The sequence below is a fragment of the Sycon ciliatum genome, chromosome 5, assembly GCF_964019385.1.
Source record: "Sycon ciliatum chromosome 5, ocSycCili1.1, whole genome shotgun sequence".
Lineage (NCBI taxonomy): Eukaryota > Metazoa > Porifera > Calcarea > Leucosolenida > Sycettidae > Sycon > Sycon ciliatum.
This window is the reverse complement of record NC_088647.1, coordinates 18,414,681-18,438,539: the sequence shown is the minus strand read 5'-3', so window position 1 is coordinate 18,438,539 and position 23,859 is coordinate 18,414,681. Positions and strand designations below refer to the sequence as shown.

At 47.7% G+C, this 23,859-nt stretch overlaps 1 protein-coding gene across 1 annotated transcript; it reads left to right on the top strand.

Moving 5' to 3' along the window:
• The first annotated feature begins 12,057 nt into the window (after positions 1-12,057).
• Positions 12,058-16,229, top strand: LOC135816857 (uncharacterized). The gene is made up of 2 exons (XM_065329958.1): positions 12,058-13,401; positions 14,001-16,229. Exons 1-2 carry the CDS (start codon positions 12,100-12,102, stop codon positions 16,227-16,229), a joined length of 3,531 nt encoding a protein of 1,176 aa, XP_065186030.1. The 5' UTR covers positions 12,058-12,099.
• Positions 16,230-23,859: the final 7,630 nt, after the last annotated feature.

Here is a 23,859-nt window from a genome sequence, read left to right as displayed (position 1 = left end):
GTTTACTGCTGCAGAGCGTTGCTCAGTGAATTCCTTGACACTTTCTTCACTGCTATGTGAGTTCAAATTGCCCACATAGATTACGGCTTTCTTCACTCTGTGAGGTTCGTTTGATACCAGTTTCCACGTGTCATCCGTGATTGGCTCTAGCTTCAGTGGCTTGGGCTTGACAGTGGGCCGCTCAATTGCCTGGGACTTGTCCTCATCCTCCGTTGACGTTTCATGGTCACTAGTAGGGTCACCCACGCTACGGGAAGTGCTACGGTGTTCGTCTGCATCAGTGGTACACGTGGCAGCCTGGCCTGCGCGAGTACGGGTACGCTTGCTGGTCCTTCCCGCTGTACTCTCCATCGTACGCTGGCTATGCTGGTTGTGGGCAACTGCTGGAGGAGTCAGGGGAGAAGCACTTGCTGCGACAATGGCGGACTCCCTGAGGACGACAACCTCCTCGTTCAGGCCTGCAATTTGCCTCGATAAATCATCGATCCTATTCTTTAGTCGGGTCTCGCGGTCTGCGGACTCCGTCACAAATGTTGCCAGCGTCTTTACTACACGTCTAAAATCGAAGACTCGATCCCGGGGAGGGAGCACAACAATTTTACCTCCGAATCCGTCAGCCCGCGAACGGCAGCTTTTGCTGGAGGCATGGCGGAGGTAGGCCAAAGCTATCCGATATCTACCTAGTTTCCTACTACTACTACTATACCTAATGTTTGAAACCAGGCCGGCCTGATGCCGGTTTCCTGGCGAGAAACTGTGGGAGCCTCAGAGCGCGAAAACCTGCACTCTGCTCCAAAGTTTGAAAAAATAGCAAAGCAACTCTCTCTCTCTCACTTCGAAATAAGGACATAGTCACTGTACTGTAAACTGCCCGTCGATCGATACGTTTGCAGGATCGATAACCGATCCAGTACTACACGCTTTTCTTTTGGCAAGATAGCCCGAAAAAAGGTGGTTTCCAGACACCAAAAAACTCATACGGTGCACGCGCCTGCAGTGTCAAACAGCGCCAGGCGCCCCTAACAAGTAACATCTATTCCCACCCCGGCTAGAGCCAGCACACACACCCGTGCCACCTTTCTCTTTGTCACCACTGCCACATGGAGCTCCCTCCCAGCTGCCATTCGTACTGTATCCAGCCCAAAAGGTTTTACCGCTCTTGTCCACACACACTTTCCTATCACCCGTTATGAGCCCTCTGGTTTCATTCCACGTAGAGTAGCGATGTCATAGAGCACTGTGTTACTACCACCCCGCATCATTCTATTTCCTGTTTTTCTCCTCAGCTTCTTCTTCATAAGCTGTTGACGGAGAATCCCTCGATTTAGGCTAGGACCTGTGGAGAATCCATTAATACAAAATACAAATCCCTCACTAGGGTCCAGCGGATAGTGCTCCGAAAATGTTCGTATAATGCTAATCATAATGCTCCGAAAACTACCTCATAATGCTGACTATTGCTTCAACAAGGGCTATAATGCTCTTGGTTTGGAACAAAAATGGAAGGAAGGCTGCACATTGTCAAACTTCCAGGAAAGGATGGATATAGTCGACTGCCTCTGAAGCTGCTACAATAGCTCTCACGAGCTCCACCACTTCTTAGCACTATAACACATGATCGCGTCTCCATTGCCATTGGCTGCTCTCCATGGCAACTTTGATGCAAGGCTGTGGCTGAATAGTGGGTGTATCAAATCTTTTCCCTTGCTCATCCATGTAGTGAGAGGTGAAACCATTATTGCTGGTGATCATTTGGGTGCTGAAAGCTTATCATGGGAAGTGATATTCCTGCCTGCAGTCTAGTGCAGACAAGCTGTCACTGTTTACACTCTGTGAAAAATGTTTTCATCTGAAACAGCTCACGTGAGGCCAGTTCCTGAAAGCCGATCACAGATCGAGATCCCTCACATTTGCAGAGACCCTGAACACACGTGGCCAGTGTCAGAAGTTATTTTGCCGCTCTACATCCTCTGCTTGCGTGTCTTCTTCTCCTGAGGTTGCGGTTGGCCACAATACTCTTCTTTTCTAATAGCGGTTGACTGTAGGCCTTGCATTACAATGGTCCACGACGAACTGTACGTGCTTCACCAGGAGAGTAAGACATGCGCTGTTGAGCTGACTCAAATCGACTTCGTACTGCGTCCATGAGAAATTCTAGTTCCTTTCGAGCCTGGTGAGCTGGACTCGGCAAAGGCAGTTATTTGGAACACGCTCTTTCTGTTCATAGCCGCTCCTTCATCCAGGTCCAAATTTATCAATGGATCAGTGTGTACTTCAGTATCGCAAGATATGCTATGGCCAGAGCCTAAGGCATAACACTTTTTATTAACAGGAAAACTCCTCTTCGCCTGTTTGATATTCACTTCGGGTACGTCTAGTCTCCTCCATGGCTCTCCATGATTTCTAAAAAAACTCCTCGTAAATCATCGTTACGGATTTTGTGTAACAACCTCAGTTGCGATGTTGGGCATGCTACATCACATGTACATTTACATGACTACTAGTACATTGCTACATAAAGACTTTATGTAGCAATGGCATTATGTGGTCAGGCAAATGTAGCAATAGTGCTAAAGGTGTTACGTGTCCACACCATCACAAAGTCATGTGCCGGAAAAATACATGGCGTTGCACCTCATGGCTTTAGCCGATTGTTGCCAAAAACCTGAGATTTCCGTACATTATCCACTATGAAACTCGTTATGCCGCTCAAACCTCACATAATGCTCATCTTGTTCCTTTCTAATGGCGCTCCATAATGATCTAATGCTCAGATAGTCATAATGTTGAATATACTGCCAGCATTATCCGCTGCACCCTATCCCTCACACGCTCGCTAAGCTCTAATTTGAGCCTCTGGGTAAGCTCTAATTTGAGCCTCTGGGTCCATAAAAGGGATCCAGACATGTATGTCATTTTTGAGCATTTTGAGTTACGTATATCATGACATTCCTGTACCCCAGCAGATTACTCTGTAAAAAAACTAGGTCCAAATTCCAAAACCTTTATCGTTCACAGCGTGATGGATGTTTCAATAAGTGATTTATACATCGCTTTATACGGAAAACTCAACTTGCAAATGCATTTTTCTCAATACTGCGGGAAACGACATATATGTACATGTAAGCCCCCTCTTCAGATCTAGAGGCTCATTTATGCTGTCGCAATTAAATGTGTGGAGGTGGGCCGGAGAGTGCAACTGTGGCGTGGTCACTGTGTTGGTTGATGTACATGTAAAACATTCCTTTAAAATTTCGGTGCCGTTATAATTATTATGCCTTCAGAAATTAAGGTGGCGTTATGCCTTCAGAAGGTCAAAAACAATAACTCCGAAAATTTGAATGAGATCGGAGCATTCTATGTTGAGGTATGGGCTATTGAATACATTGCATAAATTACGAAATTCTCCAATAAAAGTCCATAATAGGATAAAGCCGGAAGAAAAATTGGAACTATTTGGTATTCTTTCTGGTATGTTTCATGCATGTCTGGTATTATTATTACCGGTAATATGTATTAAGTAGTGGTTGCGACTTCGGCGATGATTTGTAAGAAAGGGTTTGCTCCCCACACCGTAGCTCGCGCTATTCCGCCGACGTTACTTGACACTTGACTGACTCACGACTGAAAAGAGCACACGAGAAGTCCATCGAACCTTCGTATTCATATTTTTATTAGGGCGTCTACACAGACTCAAGGTCTTCTATGTGGATAAGGAAATGGAGCAGAATTCAAGGAAGTGCCTGCCAATAAGGTTGGTATGGTTCTGCTAATTTCACTGCTTTTCAAGCAGAATCTGCCAATTTTCTAAGCTACCTACTAGTTACCTACTATTCAACATTTAAAAAAGTGGCCATGGGGTGGCATGTGGGGCGGCCTTTTCGAAAGGACTTAGACGTCCGGGTGTTCTTAAAACTCTTTTTTAGGCCCAGCGGAATCAATACACTGGGTTGGTCTGGCCATGGCCGGACCAACCTTTTGCCTTTGGCCACCCAACGTGTGTTTGACGCTGACGAGGTCATGTGCTGTGTGTGTACCCTCCATGTCATACGCAAAGTGTGAAAGGCTATGTTATGGCCGGATCAATCAAAAACTGCGTCCGCCGATCCTGCGAACAGTGCATAATAGAGAAGTGGACAAAGCATCGTTCGTCACCCTTGTGTTTTGTGCCACCGATGGTCAAGGCAAGGTTGCCTCAGCCTGGTTCAAGCGAGTTGCGTCCATGGCTGCCGAGAAGCGGAAGGAATCTTTCTCTATTGTGGTTGCTCACCTCCGCTGTTGCATAGAGTTTGCTCTGATTAGATCTGCAATCACCAGTTTATGCGGTCATCGATCCAGGCGAGCACCCAGGCTTTGGATCACCACTACACCAGCTGGAGCACGCATCAAATCTACTGGATACTGAGTGCCGTCTGGTGCAACCTTAGGACCCTAGCGCTGGGATTTTTTAGTCACCACTTTATAAGAGAGAGAGAGAGAGAGAGAGAGAGAGAGAGAGAGAGAGAGAGAGAGAGAGAGAGAGAGAGAGAGAGAGAGAGAGAGAGAGAGAGAGAGAGAGAGAGAGAGAGAGAGAGAGAGAGAGAGAGAGAGAGAGAGAGAGAGAGAGTGAGAGTGAGTGAGAGACAGAGGGAGATAGGTAGAGAGAGAGACATGTATATGCTATAGAATGACGATTGCATAGCTTTGCGCAGGTCTATGTCATGTGCAGTGCCACCATGCTCTACAACCCAGGACCTGGGTCGTATCACCCGGTCCGGCCGGTCTGGCCTAGCTGGTGGATAATGCTGGCAGAAAATTTGGAAGAAATTTGGTACTTTTTCTGGTGTGCTCATGCATGTTTGGTATGTTTGGTATGCGGATAAAGAAATAGAGCAAGTGCCTGCCATAAGGGTTGCATAGTTCTGCCAATTTCACAGTGCTTTTCGAGCAGAATCCGCCAATTATTCTAGCATTGTTTCCACCAAGGGCTAGTTCAGCCATGGCGGGACATTATAAATTAATATTTCAGGAAAGGCGTTGACCCACCCAGTTCGTGCATCCTGTTACATACCAGATCAACCAGGCAATATTCACTTTTCGGTCAAGTTTCTCATCTGGCCGGATCACCTTAAATACCGGTGCTGCAACGCTACAATGTAGATCAGTAGATGATCTTTTAAAACCCTTTTACTACTGCAGGGTACTGCACCACCAACGCGAACACCACAGGCTGCGGGTCATCAAACAAACAAGCATTGCTCTGAAGCCGATCACTGTGACTTTATAGACAATACCAATGTGATCACGCAATACAAGAATAATGCACTGGCAGCCTTTCGCGCAACGCAAGACAGAACCCAAGGTCTTCGAAATGATGAGTGTGTGGGATGTGTTATGCATATCGTATTGCCAAAACCAAGATTGTCACATGTACAATACCGTGACGTCACTTCACAAAGTTGATAGACGAAACGTATGTACACGGAGGAACCATCCAGAGATACCACTATCAGTAAAGCACGTACGAAATAGTGGTAGCGACCTTCGCGATAATTTGATAAGGATCAGGTAGGGAAAGGGCTAGCTCCTGGGTGGGAGCAAACAACTTCCTTATTAAATTTATGTACTTGAAGTATAATATGCTCATGCAATTTTACCTGGAAGCACTATGCATTGGGTGAATGTGACAGCATTGATATTTACTTTACATGTACATGCCCATGTAACTGAACTTGGAACGGTATTATGCATTGGGTGAAGCTGACAGCACTGATGCTGATCCTGATCCTGGTACTGACACTGATGGCTGCTGACATTAGTGTTGATGACTATACAGATACTGGTACAATGCTAGGCGTATCGATGATAAGATCTAGTCGACTAACTCAGCTCTCTAAACATTGTCTGTAAAGAAGAGCGAAAATGCAACTAAACAAACATGTCAAATCTGTGTGATTTTGTCACCCGTGTCGTAGAGTGCAACAATCCAGTACAAGTTACCTGTGACGTTCGGGATGGTTTCTGTGGCACCCGTTCTCTCGTGTCTACCAGTGAGAGTGTGACGATCATGATCAACTGTGAGATGAATGACGTCACCAGGTTGCCAGCATTGACCAAGGGCTGTTCCGGTGTGGCAGTTACTAGGACTATAGCCATACCAACCAAAACACTGTGCCTCGTCCTGTTGGAATTGTTCCAGGTAAGGATTACTGGATGAACAGGCAGAGAGGAAGATGTTAGCATACTGGCTGGTCTTGTCAATCCTCACCTTCAGTGTACTGGTACCAGTATCAGTTGCCAAAGGTGCGGTACATGCTGATGACCAACCACCACTGGTATTACTCAGCGAGCGACCATCATTGGAGATAATCAACCGGCTACCACAGCGATTTCCATCAAACCTCGGAGTCGCCGACACCACCAGCTTCTGTGGACTACCCTTCAGATGGACACAACCAATCTTGGCTGAGATGTTGTAGTGGCCAGTTTGCAATGGAGTATGTCGGGCCTGTATTTGTCCGGTAGCAGGTGTAAGATGTGTGCACATGGTGGTAGTGTCCTCATCGAGACCGGATATTGATATCTCCAGTCCAATGTTTTCCAGTTGCTCTTGCTCCACGATACTTGGGACAGCACTGTCTGGTAGCTCGATAGAGATGTTAAAATTCTCGTTAAGAAGGGCATCGTCAGGACACTTCAATGAGCCATCAGCAACATCCAGCACTGCTCCCGTCTTGCTGATGTCATTGAGTAGTGATGTGGTGTCCGTCGTGCCAAATACAATGCCACTGGTGACACATGGCTCTTTCTCGTCCTCCGCAGTTTTCATGGTTTTCACGATAGACGCATCCACCCAGGACCACACATGGAGAAGCTCAACATCATCCTCAAACGACTTCAGAATGCTGGCAGCACTCTCTCCTTTCGACACACACTCCTGAAGTTGGTGTAGTTGCTTCTCCAGAGGTTCCAGTTTCTTTATCCTCAGCTGATCGAGCTCGGCTAGAAGACAGTCTTCTCGTTTCTTCACAGCCTCCATCAGTGGCTTGAAGAAAACTGAAACCTTCTCTGAAGCGTGCTCTGTTTGACTGTGTACCATTCGAATGTTCTTCTCCACGGTCTCTATGGCACTGCTGACAACACCATCACATTCTGATGTACAACTGCTCAGCTTAGTGGAAAGTGTGTCACGAGTGTTCTGTGCAGCACTGGCAATATCCATCACCTTGTGTTCATCATGTCTGTGTGCCCCAGTATGTATGCACTGTGAACACAATAGCTGATTGTAATCCAAGCAAAACTGTTTCAGCACTTCATTCGTGTGTAGAGCACATCTATGCTGGACCACTCTGCCACTGCTGCTGCCACTGCTTGTTGACTCAGTCTCTGTGATGGATGCTGCAGACAGTGGGTTGACAGTGTGGCCTCTGCCTGATTTTGATCTGAGGTGACCTGTGCCATGATGCTCACAAAAGTTCACGTCACAAATCTCGCAAACTACTGTAGCCGCTGTGTCATCCCAGCACTCATTGCACGTTGGTGAACCAGGACTCCGCTGCAGTTGTCCAGTCGCTCCATTCACATCTTTTTCTTGGACCACATTTGGAAGAGATCGTAATGGATCCAAGCTAAAATTCACCTGCGTGCTGACCAAACATTGCGGACACTTTATGCAGCCATCAAATCCCAAGCTGTTCTGCAGGCACGGCACACACAGTGCGTGCAAACACGAAACAAATTTTAGAGTGGTTGTGGACGACCCACAACCGCCACACTGCACTACCGAGGACATTGTCTAATCGAACGATGAAGATATTACCGGTAATTGAAATGACTAAAACTCGGAGCATGTGAATGTACATGACTACAAAAAGGGACAATTTTTTACGTAGAGGAAATGATTCCGGTGCAGGCCGCGGGCCGGCACCTCTACGGAGTAGTAGATCTACACTACACTGTAGATCTACACTTTATCACTCCCTTAGTATTGACTCACATAGATTTTTGCCATACCTAAGGCTAAGCAGTCAAATATTCCTGCATATTTCACTCCTTAGGGCTATATTGACTGCTTATATTTGACTGCTTAGGGGTTGCGCAGTTGAACGGTGCCTAGTGAAGCATTGTCACTGCATGAGTAGGTGGTGGTGCAACGGTTGTGCAATCATAAAACCGGGATTCATGAGGTTATCGTTCTGGAATTTGAAATACGGACTGTTTGTCGTGATAAATCTAATATTGACTTCGTACTTGGTCAGTATAGGAAATAAAAACCTCGTAAAAGACCTCGGCTTCGCCTCGGTCTTTTACTCGGCTTTTATTTCCTATATTGACCTCGTACTCAGTCAATATTAGATACATGTATGGGCAACCGTTCCTTGAGCTGTATACATTAGGGCTCAAACGGTCACGGTTTTACCCCTGACGGTTAACTGCTAAGCTAACGGTCGGTTAACCGGTTATAACCTATAAGCCACGGCAATCCTGCGGACTCTTTTTTAACCGTATATTTGACTATACTCATTCAAAAAATGTAAACTATTCAGTACAACGCACACTTGTACATTCTCTTGCATGCTCATTCATACATACTCTCACACCAAGAGACCAGATATGACCCAGTTGCCAGCCGAGAAATTGCGTACGCGTGCGACAGCCCGCGAAAGTGCACACTTTGCAACGACCTGATACTTGAAAAAATTGACTGAAAAGTTACTGCGTAACCGTTATCTTTACCGGTTAACCGTTAATTCTTCGTAACCGGTCTGCAACCGGTTAATCGGACTAATCGTTTGAGTAGCAGTGTAACCTGTAGAGGCGACGGTTTCAAATAGGACACAGGTTGCAAACCGGAACGGACTCAATATTCACTTTCTCTCTTGGTATTTTGATTAGAAAACGTATGTCACAGTGAGACTTCGATGTGTTATACTCCGAGCCAAAATTTCATGGCTCTGCGATGACCAGAAGCGCCATACCAAGCAGGTGAGTTTTTGACGTGTTGCTTCGCACTGCGACTTGAGTTTTACGACTTTCGAAAAATCAACTTCTTGTCGCAGGTAAACAGCGGCTCGCCTCTCGCCAATAAAGCACCGCATACCAATCAAAACTAATGGAAGCACACACAAGGCGTATTGTTACTCTGTACTGGCCGTGGTGGAGCGATAGCAATTACCTAATTTCAGACCCAGAGAATTTGACGTGCACTCTAAAACGTGTCCGGTTTGGAGCCACCTCTGATTTCAACTTTTTTGAAGCGAAAAATTGGGCAACTAACGTTACTTGGAGGCAATGGGTCATGACCACAAAGGAGTGGCTCAGTTCGATTGACTCTGGCCCCAGAGCAAACTTCAACATGCCAGTTTCCTTCCACAAACATATTTCGAGTGAAAAATCAATGTCACGAACATCAGTCGTGATCATTTATGTGCCCCCTTTTTTGGCACCAAGCGATTCCCTTTTGTATGCACCCAGCCATGTCTGGCTGTCCTGCAGCTAGCAGTGTGCTCTACTTGCTCTCTGTTGTATGCATGTACCCGTTTCTGGCTGCCGTGCATGTCGCGGTGTGCGGCCTTTCTGCGCATGTATCCATTTCTGGCTGCCGTGCACAGGTGCATGTCGCGGTGTGCTCCCCTTTCTGCGCATGTATCCGTTTCTGGCTGCTACAGCTCGCGTTGCGCTTCCCTTGCTCTCCTATGTGTACACACGTCCATTTCTGGCTGTACCCGCATGCCTATTTCTGCCTTCGCGCTGACCCCTGAGGAATCGCTTGAGCCTAGTATGGATCCAGTGATCCGAATGTAGCGCCGTTCTCAGCAAGAACTTGCCGACTTTATATTTTGTTGCTCTACAAGCAGCTTTTCGCTAGTCTTCTTCATGTCTCTTCTTAGAGTAGAGACCAGTTTTTTCCTGCTCTAATCAGTAGCTCAGAGCTACATCAATAGCAATAATAAAACCTTATAAAAGACAAAAAAAACTCTTGTCGATGCGATGACAACGACGACAAACTGGTGCCGAAACCCTACTAAGTAGATGCCAGCGAAGAAGGATAAGACGCCCGTCGGGACTTTGTTCCTCAGACGTAGGCAGGTGCATGTGCAGCAAGTGGCCATTCAGAGAGACATCAAGGAAGCCTCTGCCCTGCTCCAGACCATCGAACCTGCCTCTCCCGATACGGACACCTTGCAAAAGCTAAGTTTCTTGTGCTGTGTTTTAGAATCTTCCTTATTAGCATATGACGATTTTTGTGGTAGTTTAGCTGAGATTTTGGTTCCTGAGAATCTGGGTATCTCTAAAGAAGATGTTGAAACTGAGTTAGAGGATTGTGTAAATTGCTCATCATCTGTACGCTCCACAATTACTGCCATCAAACGCACGTTACACACGTCATCGACTAGCGCGATCGGAAACCCAGCTGGCGCTAGCGACCCAGACTCACATGATCAACATGTCTTAGCCTCAGCATCACTACACGCTACCGCAACAAAACTGCTATCTACCACACAACAACAACATAAATCCATGACTCAAACACAGTCACAGCTCCTACAACAACAGACCGCTCTCCTCAACACGCTACAATCTCAATCTCAGCCTTGTACTACTCCAACATCAACATTTGTCAAATTACCAAAATTTCAAATTTCCAAATTTTCTGGAGATTTTTTGAAATGGAGCGAGTTCCATGACATGTTCATGTCCTCAATTGACAGTAACACGGGGCTGTCAGAGATACAAAAACTCACCTACCTCGAGGACCACGTTACTGGGTTGGCCCATGACGCCATCTCCGGCCTCCCTTTGTCAAACGCAAACTACACCATTGCGTTGGATATCCTTCGTGCCCGATTCGGCACCAAACAAGTACTGGTGGATTCGCATTACACGTCAATGCTCGACTTACCTTCCGTGTCGAACACCACGACCTCTTTACGCAAGTTGTATGACCAGTTAGAAATTCACTTGCGTAGCCTTGATGCTCTCGGCGAGAAAACTGACTCAGGCGTAATTATCTCCATCATGACAAGCAAACTTCCACGTGCCACACTTGTAACCCTTGAGCTAAAAAAGGGCCCAACGCCATGGACCTGCCAGGACTTAAGAGACGCTCTAGGAGTGTACATTGCGGCACACGAAGCGGCAGATCGCCTTTGCCCTGCAAAGAAGCCCAACGACACGAGCAGCTTCAAGGCCTCTCATGCCACATCCCCTTCCCCATCTCCATCTTCTGGGCATTCATTACCAGCACAAGCAATGTCTCGGCGAAAGCCTACTTGTCCATTTTGCAAGGCCGCACATTATACAGACGAATGCACCAAAGTTACCACGATCAATGACAGACAGAAGGCAGCTAAAGGTCGTTGCCTCAAATGCTTCAGTACACGGCACAGTACACGTGAATGCACTAGCACAATCACTTGCTATCATTGCAAAACGTCTGGCCATCACCGCAGTTTGTGCCCGACTAAATTCACAGCCTCATCCCAAACCAGCCTAAGCGCTCATGCGGAGGTTTTCACACCTCACGCCAACACACTTACAGCGAAGGGTGGTAGCCATGTCGTAATGCAAACGGCTGTAGCATCATGCTCAACACACGATGGTGACATTGTCAATGCGAGAATCTTGTTCGACACTGGTGCAAATCGAACGTATGTCACTTCACACTTAGCAACACGTCTCAACCTGCCTACAGTCGGTAAGCAGTATATTTCTTTAGCAACCTTTGGCAATAGCAAGCGACACACAACAGAATATGACCAGGTAGAAGTTAGGGTGCAGTGCAATGATGGCTCTATGCACCTCCTCAAAGCATGTGTGTTACCAGAAATCACTGCACCGATTCAGAGGGTAGAATTGGCAAAGCGGTATCCAGTCTTGCAATCCTTGCCCCTTGCCGAACCGCTAGCTTCTTCTTCAGGCTCATTGCCCATCGACATACTGGTGGGCCTCGATCACTACTACCATATTGTGGGTCCAGACCGCTTGGAACTTCCAGGGGGACTTGTCCTCCTGCAGTCTTCCCTCGGCTTCATTTGTACAGGTACGGTACCTACACCGGCCACGTCGGACGGTCAATCATGTCTTGCAGTCCACAGTCACAGCGATGGAGATCCCTCTATGGACTTGCAGCGGTTTTGGGCAGCGGAAGAGTTCCCTGTCCCAGACAACGCAGACCACGAAGACATCGTTCTTCAGCGATTCCTCCACACACTCTCTTTCGAGGACTCTCGCTATGTTGTCGAGTGGCCATGGCGGGACCTGCACGACGAACTTCCATCCAACTACGGATTAGCACTGGGCCGACTGACTTCCCTTTTGAAACGTGTCACGTCAAAGCGTACTCTTCTTCAACAGTACAACAGTGTGTTGCAAGATCAGTTGACCAAAGGCATTATTGAGATAGTACCGCCTGGGCCCACTTCGAATTCTGTGCATTATCTTCCCCACCACTGCGTAGAGAAGCCTTCACACACGACTACAAAGCTCCGAATAGTCTACGATGCTTCCGCCAAGCTCTCACGCTCCCACCCCAGCCTGAACGACTGCCTAGCTGCTGGCCCGAACCTCGTCCCTGATCTCGCTGGAGTCCTTCTGCGTTTCCGCCTTTCGCCTATTGCCATTTCCAGTGACATAGAAAAAGCTTTCCTTCAACTCAGCCTATGCAAAGCGGACAGAGACGTCACTCGTTTTCTGTGGGTCAAGGACCTTGATCAACCACCCTCACTAGAGAATCTTGTAGTCTACCGCTTCTGTCGTGTGCCATTCGGGGTGATCAGTAGCCCCTTCCTTCTAGCAGCTACTGTTCGCCATCATCTCTCTATTGCCGACGTCCCAGACGCGCAAGAACTTCTTCGGAATATCTATGTAGACAACTTGTTTATCGGCGCAACCTCTCCTGATGAGGCCCTTCATAAGTACACTGCAACGAAGAAGTTATTCTCAGCCGCATCGATGAATGCCCGAGAATGGTCCAGCAACAGTCCAGAGTTCCTTCACCACGTTCCCGAACTCGATTGTGCTTCAACCGGTACACAAAAGTGCCTTGGTATGCTTTGGGATACCTGTCAAGATAGTCTCTTCTGTACAAAGGTCGCTGCCACTCATGCCGTCATAGCAACCAAACGTCACCTACTGCAAACCGTGGCCAAGTTCTTCGATCCACTTGGATTGCTTTCTCCTGTTCTGGTGCGCGCCAAGATACTTCTCCAGGACGTGTGGAAGTTAGATGTAGGCTGGGATGACCCTCTTCCACTTGAAATCTTGGATCGATGGCAGAGTATTGCGATTGATTTAGAAGAAGCGCATACTGTGGCCTTCCCTCGGTACGTCGGCAACGCATCACCCAATGTCTCGCATGCGCTCCATGTCTTCTGCGATGCGTCTGAAGCAGCCTATGGCGTAGCTGCCTATCTTGTTACTGTTAGGTTCACGATTTCACATATGCACGCACTCGCACACTCGTACGCACTCGCACCCTCGAACTCACCTTTACAGGCGCGCACTCACTTTCACTCTCGTACTCACCTTTTCGGGCGCGCACTCACTTTCACTCTCGTACTCACCTTTACAGGCGCGCACTCACTTTCACTCTCGTACTCACCTTTACAGGCGCGAACTCACCTTTCCGGGCGCGCACTCACTTCCACTCTCGTACTCACCTTTTCAGGCGCGGACTTACCTTTACTCTCGTACTCACCTTTACAGGCGCGAACTCACCTTTTAGGGCGCGCACTCACATTCACTCGACGTACTCACCTTCACAGCCTCGTACTCACCCTTGTTGCTTTTCCTAATCTTTTCTTTCTTTGGCCTGGGTAGCTGGACTCGCGCTTTAGCACATTTATCTCCATAGCTACCCAGGCCCTAGATAAGCTCTTGCTGGAACATTTGCTCTCCCCCTTCTAGCCCTGTCTAGCCTTGCCTTCTACCTCTTCTTGTCTTGCTTGCCTGACATTATTCTATACGAACCTCTGAGATTCCTTGTCGTTGTCAACTAATACTTGGCCCGATCGTCTAAGCGTGACTGTACCAGTCCTAACATTACCGACAATGCCCATGAGCGGGCATCTCACCTCATCTACAGCAAGTCTCGTGTTGCGCCAGTAAAGCCGTGCTCCATCCCCCGCCTCGAGCTGATGGCAGCTCTACTTGGTGCCCGAGTCATCCTCTACTTACGCAAGGAGCTTCCTTTGGCCTTCTGCTCCACAGTGTTGTGGTCTGATTCGACCACCGTTCTCCACTGGCTACAATCAAATGACAAGTTGCCAGTCTTTGTCCTCAACCGTGTAACCGCAATACGAGCCGTCAACGATCTCCAGTGCCGTCATGTTCGCTCAGCTCACAACCCAGCGGATCTACCGTCACGAGGAGCATCAACCGCATTCCTACTGGACAACATCCTCTGGTGGCACGGACCGCCCCTCCTCACGCAGCCTCTAGCTGATCTACCATCAAATGGCCCAATCGTGCACGCCACCATCGCCCTTGGGGAGGGTCCTCCGGATTCAAAGGTGCCAGAGTCTCAGCAACCACACAATAAAAAACCCGATGCACATCACAAGCAAAAAAAAAGATGTGATGAAACGCCCCCATTTGATATTGATGTAACACGGTTTAGTTCGTTCTACACCTTAGTACGTGTCTCTGGTTTGTGTGCCCGTTTTGTGTCCAGACTCAAGTCAAAGCTACCGGTAGGGGCCGCGACTGGGCCTCTCCCCCTCAGCAGCAGGGAAACGGAACAAGCACAACTGCTTTGGATACGCCATTGGCAGCAGCGACACTACCCAGACGTTGTCGACTGCTTGGCATCCAACAAGCCTCATCAGCTGATCGGCAAGCTAGGCCTGTTCAGTGATGAAGACGGTATCATCCGGTGTCGTGGACGACTGGAGAATGCAGACCTGTGCAATGACGCCAAGTTCCCGATCCTACTACCCAGAGCTGTAGCCAGCCTCGTCATCACTGACTGCCACAAGAAAGTGTTTCACTTCGGTGTGAACCACACGCTCGCCAGCCTAAGGCTGAAGTATTGGGTACCGAAGGGACGAGCGGCAGTCAAATCCACTCTGCGACTTTGCCAGGTTTGCCGGCATCACAGTGGTCCCCCATTCGCCAAACCAAATATGGCCCCCTTGCCATCATCGCGTGTGAAGCCATCCAGAGCCTTCAGCCACACTGGAATTTATTTCTTTGGCCCAGTATATGTCCGTGGCCAGCCAGTTGCTACAAAGGTCTGGGTCTGTTTGTTTTCCTGCATGTCCACCAGAGCAGTGCATTTGGAAACAGTGAGCAACATGACCACAAGTGAATTTCTGCTAGCCTTCCGCAGATTTGTTGCACGACGTGGAACCCCAGCACTCATAGTGTCGGACAACGCGCCACAATTCAAGGCAGCGGCCACAGCTTTAGAAGTCGCATTCCGCGATATTCTACACCATGAGGACGTCAGGTCCCACTTCGCCCGTCATGATATCCAATGGCAATTCATAGTGGAATCAGCACCATGGATGGGTGGATTCTACGAGAGGCTTGTGGGCACAGTGAAGAAAGCTATGAAGAAGGCACTGGGCAGATCCCTTGTCAGTCTTCAACACCTCAGCACGCTGCTCACTGAGATAGAAGCAGTTGTGAATTCCCGTCCACTTGTTTACATCGACGAAGATGTCCGTACTGTACTGACACCTGGTCACTTCCTCTCCATCAGCCAGAGCACTGGCCTCTTTGATCTCCCGGAGACAAGTGACGACCCTGACTTCCGCCCGACTCCAACCACTGCCGAAGAGTTACTCGCCGGTTGGAAGAAAGGTCAGAACCGCCTCCATGAGTTTTGGCGCATGTGGTGCAATGACTACCTGCTGAGTCTACGCTCAACACACACCACCCATCACAGCCAAGGCCGTTCTGTCCTCCATCGTACACCTGCAATTGGAGAAGTTGTGTTGATAAAGGACCAGCTTCCCCGAGCATCTTGGAGATTGGGCAAGGTGTGTGAAGTACATGTCAGTGCAGACGACAAGATCCGGTCGGCGTCTGTCACCACTGCTGATCGCCGCACACTGAAGCGTCCACTCAGCTTACTCTATCCGCTGGAACTGAGCGTGACAGCGACACCACCAGCCGGTGTTACAGCAGATGTGGCCTCAGAACCTGATGCCGTCACAGACTCTACTAAATCTCGTCCACAGCGCGCTGCTGCAGCCAAGCAGAGAATTGCGCTGAAGAGTCTCATTGACGATGATGCCGTCTAGCGCTACCAGTAAGCATATTTCTCCTTTCCTCTTTCCTGTACTGATTTTTCTCAAATTATTCTTTCGCTCATTTTCTCTCCTTTCTTCTTGGTGGGGAGTGTCACGAACATCAGTCGTGATCATTTATGTGCCCCCTTTTTTGGCACCAAGCGATTCCCTTTTGTATGCACCCAGCCATGTCTGGCTGTCCTGCAGCTAGCAGTGTGCTCTACTTGCTCTCTGTTGTATGCATGTACCCGTTTCTGGCTGCCGTGCATGTCGCGGTGTGCTCCCCTTTCTGCGCATGTATCCATTTCTGGCTGCCATGCATGTCGCGGTGTGCTCTCTTTCTGCGCATGTGTAGAGGATATAACCCGAGTCAGAGGGTTATACCGGCTGAATATAAATCCCGACTGCGATAGCAGGAGGGATTTATATGAGGGTACGGTATAACCCGACTACGAGGGTCATATCCTACTTATGCCAGGTACCCCTACGCATTTCCAGAACAACGAACCTATTTGGAGATCTCCTACATCATGCAGTACATGAACATCTTCTGATGGTTATCAGTTGTCAATTGAAAGAATGTTCGAGCAAGGTCAGAAGGAGATTTCTCCGTGGATGTTTGGCATAAGATTTCCTTTCAGTTCCAGTGCATGTTGTAGCATCTTCATGATCTTGTCTTGAGTCGTGAGCGGTGCGGAAGTCGACTGAATTGCTGCGGTGCTGGAGTTTGTCGTTGAATCAAACTACCGTCACTAGTTAGATTACAGCTTGGACTCTTTGGGAGTAAGTGTTACTATAATTATGGTACAGTGCTGATTTTCACATGCGGCATCTCATAATCAGTTTTGCTTGCAAGTAGATGCATTTGCATACACTGTTTTGTATCACATTTCAATCCAATCTATTGTAGCCTTTTCCAATCGGGTTGAAGTACATGTACACTGGTATTATAAACTTATTTACGAAGGAGACAGTCTGTTGATGATCTTCAACTCTTCGAAGTACAATGTACATTGCTGACCCATTCGGGATACTTCGTGATTATTCGACGTTCTTTATCCTCAGATTCAGTATAACAGAATACTCTGTAGACGAATTCCAGGTCATTCTTCTTTTCCATTGTGTATACTGTTCCTCGTCAGTGTGCCGTTCTGTGTGGAGTGTACACGCGCATGTGGTGTCCGCTGTGTCTGTTTATGTATGGTCCGTGCGCTGGAGTACTGCCGCCGTACAATTAGTTCACTGCCTTTCAGGCAGTGAACTTGTACGGTGGCAGTGCCCTAGCGTAGACCCGGGTGCTCGAATGAGAGACAGGGTACCAAAACAGAAACAGCATGAAATTGTACCTAAACTTATTCCGATTTCGTTTAGTTTTCACAAATACCATCAACATACGGCCCGCTAACGGTATGCCAAATTTCAGCTCTGCCCGGTAAACGGTTTTTGAAATACTCGCGACCCACTTTTTGTTGGGTCCTTGATTCGAGGATGTGGGTCCACGGTACGGTGCTGCCAAAGACCTGCTGAATCTGCGGCTCCACTGACCATCTTGCTCTCAAAAACGAAGTAGTAAGTTACTACTCCCTGCCCTCAACTGCCATACCAAGCGTAGACGATGGTAGACCCGTGTGCTTGAATCGGAGACGACCTGACGAGTTTGCTGTTTCTGATTCGAGCACCCAATTTTCAAGTAAAAAATCCGAAGGAAATACGACTATTTTACTGCGTGCTGTAGCTTGTGTTGTAGCGCACCCAGGTTCTGAATTCCTGCTAGGTGGGTCAAGCCAGACTCTCTTCCCTGTTCCATCGCCTCTCCAAAAGTATATTCTGACATTGTTGAGATTTACAGATGAGAAATTGCACACCTGTCAAATCGTTTCTGATTCGAGCACCCGGGTCTACGTACCATGCACCGGGATTTATATTCTATATAAATCCCGCGCGGGATTTATACTGGCCAATATAACCATGGCTAGACGAGCGCTGATTGGCTGAAAACAGGCCCTCCGTACCGTACCATGGTATAAATCCGTTTCTGGCTGCCGTGCATGTCGCGGTGTGCTCCCCTTTCTGCGCATGTATCCGTTTCTGGCTGCTACAGCTCGCGTTGCGCTTCCCTTGCTCTCCTATGTGTACACACGTCCATTTCTGGCTGTACCCGCATGCCTATTTCTGCCTTCGCGCTGACCCCTGAGGAATCGCTTGAGCCTAGTATGGATCCAGTGATCCGAATGTAGCGCCGTTCTCAGCAAGAACTTGCCGACTTTATATTTTGTTGCTCTACAAGCAGCTTTTCGCTAGTCTTCTTCATGTCTCTTCTTACTCTTAGAGTAGAGACCAGTTTTTCCTGCTCTAATCAGTAGCTCAGAGCTACATCAATAGCAATAATAAAACCTTATAAAAGACAAAAAAAAACTCTTGTCGATGCGATGACAACGACGACAATCAACGCTGGTGATCGGTTTGGGTCTATACAAATTCAGGTGGCAGACTACCCAAAAATTCGCTGAAAAATCGAATTTGTAAATTCATATTGAGTGCTACGTCAGTTGAAAGAGCATGAATAGCTGCAAATTCTCTGAAAATTGTGTCCCGATCTGACCGGCCGTTCAAGAGTTATGGCCGAAAATGTGCCCTTGCAAGGAAAGATTTTTTTGTTGCACGCTGTCATTTGTTGGCAGCACTGTATCTGAATGTGAGCAGACCGTGCATGCGCGTGCGCAACTTGTCGTATCATGGAAACACGTGAAAGTGTGCAGAATTTTGCTCAAAAAATCAGGTTTTTGAGCCACGTATTGGGCTGCACGGCGGCGGGCGAAGCCCGCCGCCGTGCAGCAGGACTTTTGCCAGCACCCTCGTGACGTTGCAGATACAGTAAATATCGGATATAACGTGCCCCTTTGATTTTCGAAAATGTATCACTATATCCGGTGCATCACTATAGCCGATTTGCATGTTTGACCGACACATGGCACATGACTGCACATGAAATGATGCGTACACGCTGGAAAAAGCATGCTGAAAGTGCATGCATGCTCCGCGGACCATACCGGTGCATGACACAGAGCAGTGCATGGCAGTGCAGTACGAGTACAGACTGTACATGTACTAGAACTTCGATACATCATGTGGCATGGCTGCTTCTTCAGCGTGTTCTCCAAAAAAAGCCTGAGCTGGATCCGTGCTCACGTAGATCGTAGATCTGTATGTGGCTTGATTATTAATTGTAGTTGACGTTGATTTAGTGACTTTGGCAAGTTTGAGTCGTGTCAAGAAGTCAGGTAGGATTCAGTACTAGGCAGTAGTGAAACGTGAGTGCTAGTGCCAGTAGTGGTAGTCTTTGCCGGTTTCTGAGGGTATCCTGGATTTGGTGTGCAGCGCTGTGGAAATGGCTTGCTGTGGAGGTCCCAGCACTGGATGTTGTATCAAAGGTACGACCTCGTAGCACGTGCTAAACCTAAAAAAATTCAAAAATTGACTTGGGTCTGTGGGAGTGTGTGAGAGAACGCCCACTCGTTCCGTTGTGACAGATTCCAGGGCCTCGTTGAGGGGCCCTACCCCATCACCCATGGCTGCTTCTGGACTTGTTCTAGGTTTGAGTCCCGCGCACGAACAGAAAATGTGAAAAAATTGTAAATGCATTTGTTTGGCTCCTGGGTGGCTCGCACACCGTGGCACTATGCCGGAAATTTGAGTTTTTCCGGCCTGGAAAGCCTGTCAGTGAGGCGCAAGAACTTGTAAATCATGTCCTGAGGGCCAGCATAGTGGCAGGAGTGTGTGGTCAAAATTTCACTCACATGGCCGGCAATCGAGGACATCTGAGAGTTGTAATTTTTGTACTCCTCCGAGGTGTGATTTTTGGCGTGCTGGGCCAAGCACAAGGAAGCCATCTGCCAAAAAACTGCAGAAAATGGTTGTTGTTTGATCCTTTGGTGTAATCTTTGTTTCTAGTCGAAGCTAGTTGTTGTTTGGAGCAGAAACGCTGAAATTGACTATTTTCTGCATGTACTCAGGCATGCAGTCTCACTCGTATTTTAGCTCTTTTTCTGGAATGGATGCTGCTCTGCGCCCCTTGGTAAACATTTCCTGCGCTCGTGGAGCAGCTGAAAAGGACCACTGGTATGTCTGGTTCCTGGTTTGAAAGTGGAGAGTCGACTTTTGTGCCTTGAAAAAGGAGTAGAGAGCGATAAAGGTACGTCTGTGGCTTAATTTTGAGTGCTCCTCGTACATTTTTGATCGTGATAGAAATTCTCAGATCAAAGTCAGACCAAAGTCAGCGCGATGATGGCCGTGCAGTTTTCTTGTGGATTTTTTAGTTGTTTCATCTCGTATCTATGTCAGTATCGTGATGGTGAAGTGGAGAGGGTGATTTTCTTCCTCTAGGCTTCGTTCGGCCGACTTTGCTTCGTCCTCGTTGAAAAGTGATCCTGAAAAAAAGGTCGATTCGCAAAATTATGTTGATTTTCAATGTACGTGATGACATGCGATTGCTGGCTATGAATCCATTGAGAAACACCAAAGTTACGGTCAATTGAATGCCATATGAAATTTATGGGTAGGCTGCCCCCTTAAAGTACATGTAGTTCATTTGGCTGTCAAAGCGTCCCGGTATTGAACCGTCTACTCTACTGCATGATGATTGTAGCAATGTTGGGCTAGCGACGTCTAGACACGGTGGCACTGGCAGAGGTCATGGTCTACACAGCAGACCAGGTAGACAGAGGCTGAGACGGCCCATGGTCAACAGAAAATGAGAAATCAGAATCAGATGTCAGTCAGAGTGATCTGGCGATTTGGACCTGCAACTTGCCATGGCCAGTGTAGACATAGTCATTACAAATTTACGATGCCATGCTGACTAAGAGGCAGACTATCGCATTTCATTGTCACTGACACTGACAGTCAGTCAGTGGCAGGGAGTCTGTCGGATCCGGAGGAAGCTCAGGCGCTGAGCTGAGAGGCTCCCTTCCTCCTTTATTCCCAATCGAACTCACGCACCTCCACCGAAACTGGGGGAGTGCGCCCTACTACATGTACATGTACTTTTAGATGGGGATTTGTATGCAAAATGTCACTAAACGCGCCATTTCGTTCCTAGCACAGATGGCCCATATGTCGTACCGGTTCTATTTTGGATGCTGAGTCGACTGGTTTTGGTCCGAAAAGGCTACGATGCAGCGTTCGGCCCTTATTCCCAATCGAACATGGCTGAACAAGCGGTCACGTGCTCCTGCGTACACCAGTCACCTGGTAACTGCGCCAACATGGAGCATGAGGCAACTTCATGTAGTTACTTTCACGCTAAGGACAAGGTTCAACTAATACTTGAGTGCCAGGAAAGCATCCAAATACATGGTTAGCCACGGAGACTGCCCACTGCCACCCGCTCCAGCTCAAGTCGACGCTGCCCGTGCGCATTCGTAGCAGCCTCCAGGATTCCTACCCAGACTGCATTATTCCCTGGTGGAACAGCCTACCAGTGACCATTCTACCAGCACGTGCGCAACCCAGACAGCTCCAATCCTTCAAGGAAAAATGCAACAAGAATCTGCTGCACCTGAACTGGCAAGCAGCCACCGACGCCCTGTGAAACGGTTTAGACCTGCGCCTCACTAGCACCCTAGGCCTTGACAGATTATGCTAGCATAAATTTTCGCATAATTCCTACCAAAATCGAATAATCGCATTATTCGAGGCAAATTGCATACGAATCGCATAAAATTGGACTAATCCGCCTGTTCGCATCAAATTCCATACAGTTGTACATGTTCTACAAGTACAAGTACAAGTAGACACACCAGGAAGGCAGGTTTATGACTCCCTTGATAGCATGTCCAGTCCACTACAATCAGTGACCAGGGTGACGGTCGTAGCTAGGTTGGATGGTGCGTTGACCCCGTTGAACTTTTGCTACTACAGTACAACCCCCTCTACAAAACATTCCCCTGTTATTTTGCACAGAACCATCATATACATTAGCAGCATATGTGAGCATAATGCCGCATAATATGATAACTTTTCGCATAATAATAGCATAATTCTGCAATTTTTTCAGCAATGCGAAAAGCATAATTTCACGAAAATATTAGCATAATCTGTCAAGGCCTATAGCACCCTCCCCCCCCCCCCCCCCCCCCCTTACCACAACTTAGTGTGACGTTATCTTTCACTCTGCTTCTCTCACGACCATCTACCCATTGTCCTCGTTCCTCACTACATTCATGTAGTATTCAGTTCCCCTCTTGCTCCCCTCCTTATGCCCTTATGGTTTTACTGCATTTGTTTTAAATTCCGGCCAGTCGGCCACTATCATTTCGTCTTGGGGGTTAGACAAGGGGAAGCAGCCATGTAGGGGCGTTAGCCCGCCTTTCGGCACCGGGAGTTGCAGCTCGCTCGACTTGACTCTACTGAGTGCAGAGGACCCACACCTTGATCTGGTGAGCTGCGTCGTGGGGACTGCATTATGGCGCGCTTTGTCTTCGTAGACGCCAAGACCTTTGAGGTCGGCAGAGCAGCCTTGCCCCGCCATCACTTCTCGCACATATTCGGGAATATAGTGGACTTTCGTATAAAAAAAACAGTAATAATAATAATAATAAAATAACCTGTAGGTGCACTTCCCTGCAAGGCTGCAGGGCCGGCACAACGAGCACGTGACTGGTGCACGCATGTGCTGTACAGTAGTAGGCTTTCCAAATCGGGCGGACGAAAAATTCGCCGAAAAACGAGACTTAGCAAAAAATAAAACTCGGATGTTGAGCCAATAATAAATGTTGAAAGGAAGAGGACATATGGATACAAGTTAAGAGTAACTCTCCATCACTGTAACCAGATACTATAATAGTCAGAAAGTGCAACAAGTAGGCACAAAGCTGACAAAATACTGAGACATTCGACGTCCTGACACCTACATGTACATGTACATGTACATGTAGGATTGTAGCTTCAACACATCTCCGTACTTTCCGTGTGTAGTATCATGTTACAGTGATGGAGAGTTACTTTTAACTCGTATCCATATGTCCTCTTTTTTTTCTACATATACATGTATCAAAAATTGTTAAGCTTTTCGCAGATTTGGGAGGGTTCCTTTGAGAATCGCCGGAAATCTACCAGATGTTGTTGCAAAGTGCGTTTACGAACGAATGATGGTGCTGCAAGTGTAGCGTATAGCGTATCCCCATACGTTAGCATATCCCCGTACGTTACTGTATTCCCGTACGTTAGCATATCCCCGTACTGTATCCCCATACGTTAGCGTATCCCCGTACATTAGCGTACGGAGTCTGCCTTTGCATAAAAGCTGCTGCTCACGATTCTTTTATAGCCAGTCAGTTAATTTAGTAGCCAGTCAGTTAATTTAGTTGCCAATCAGTTAATTTAGTTGCCAGTTAGTTAATTTCGTTGCCAGTACATTTCAATTGCCAGTTACAGTGTGTTCACTGAGACCCTTGTGCGTTCTTGCCTCCGAGAGACTGCGGCCCGCTACAAATTGGTGGCAGCGGTGGTTAAAGTCAACTTTGTCAGATTCGACCCCACCTGTTTTACGCGCTACAAATTAGTGGCAGCGGTAAATTCACTTTGTTTCATTCTATACATAACTGTGTTACTTTACACGTTTCTCGGACCCCATGGCTCAACC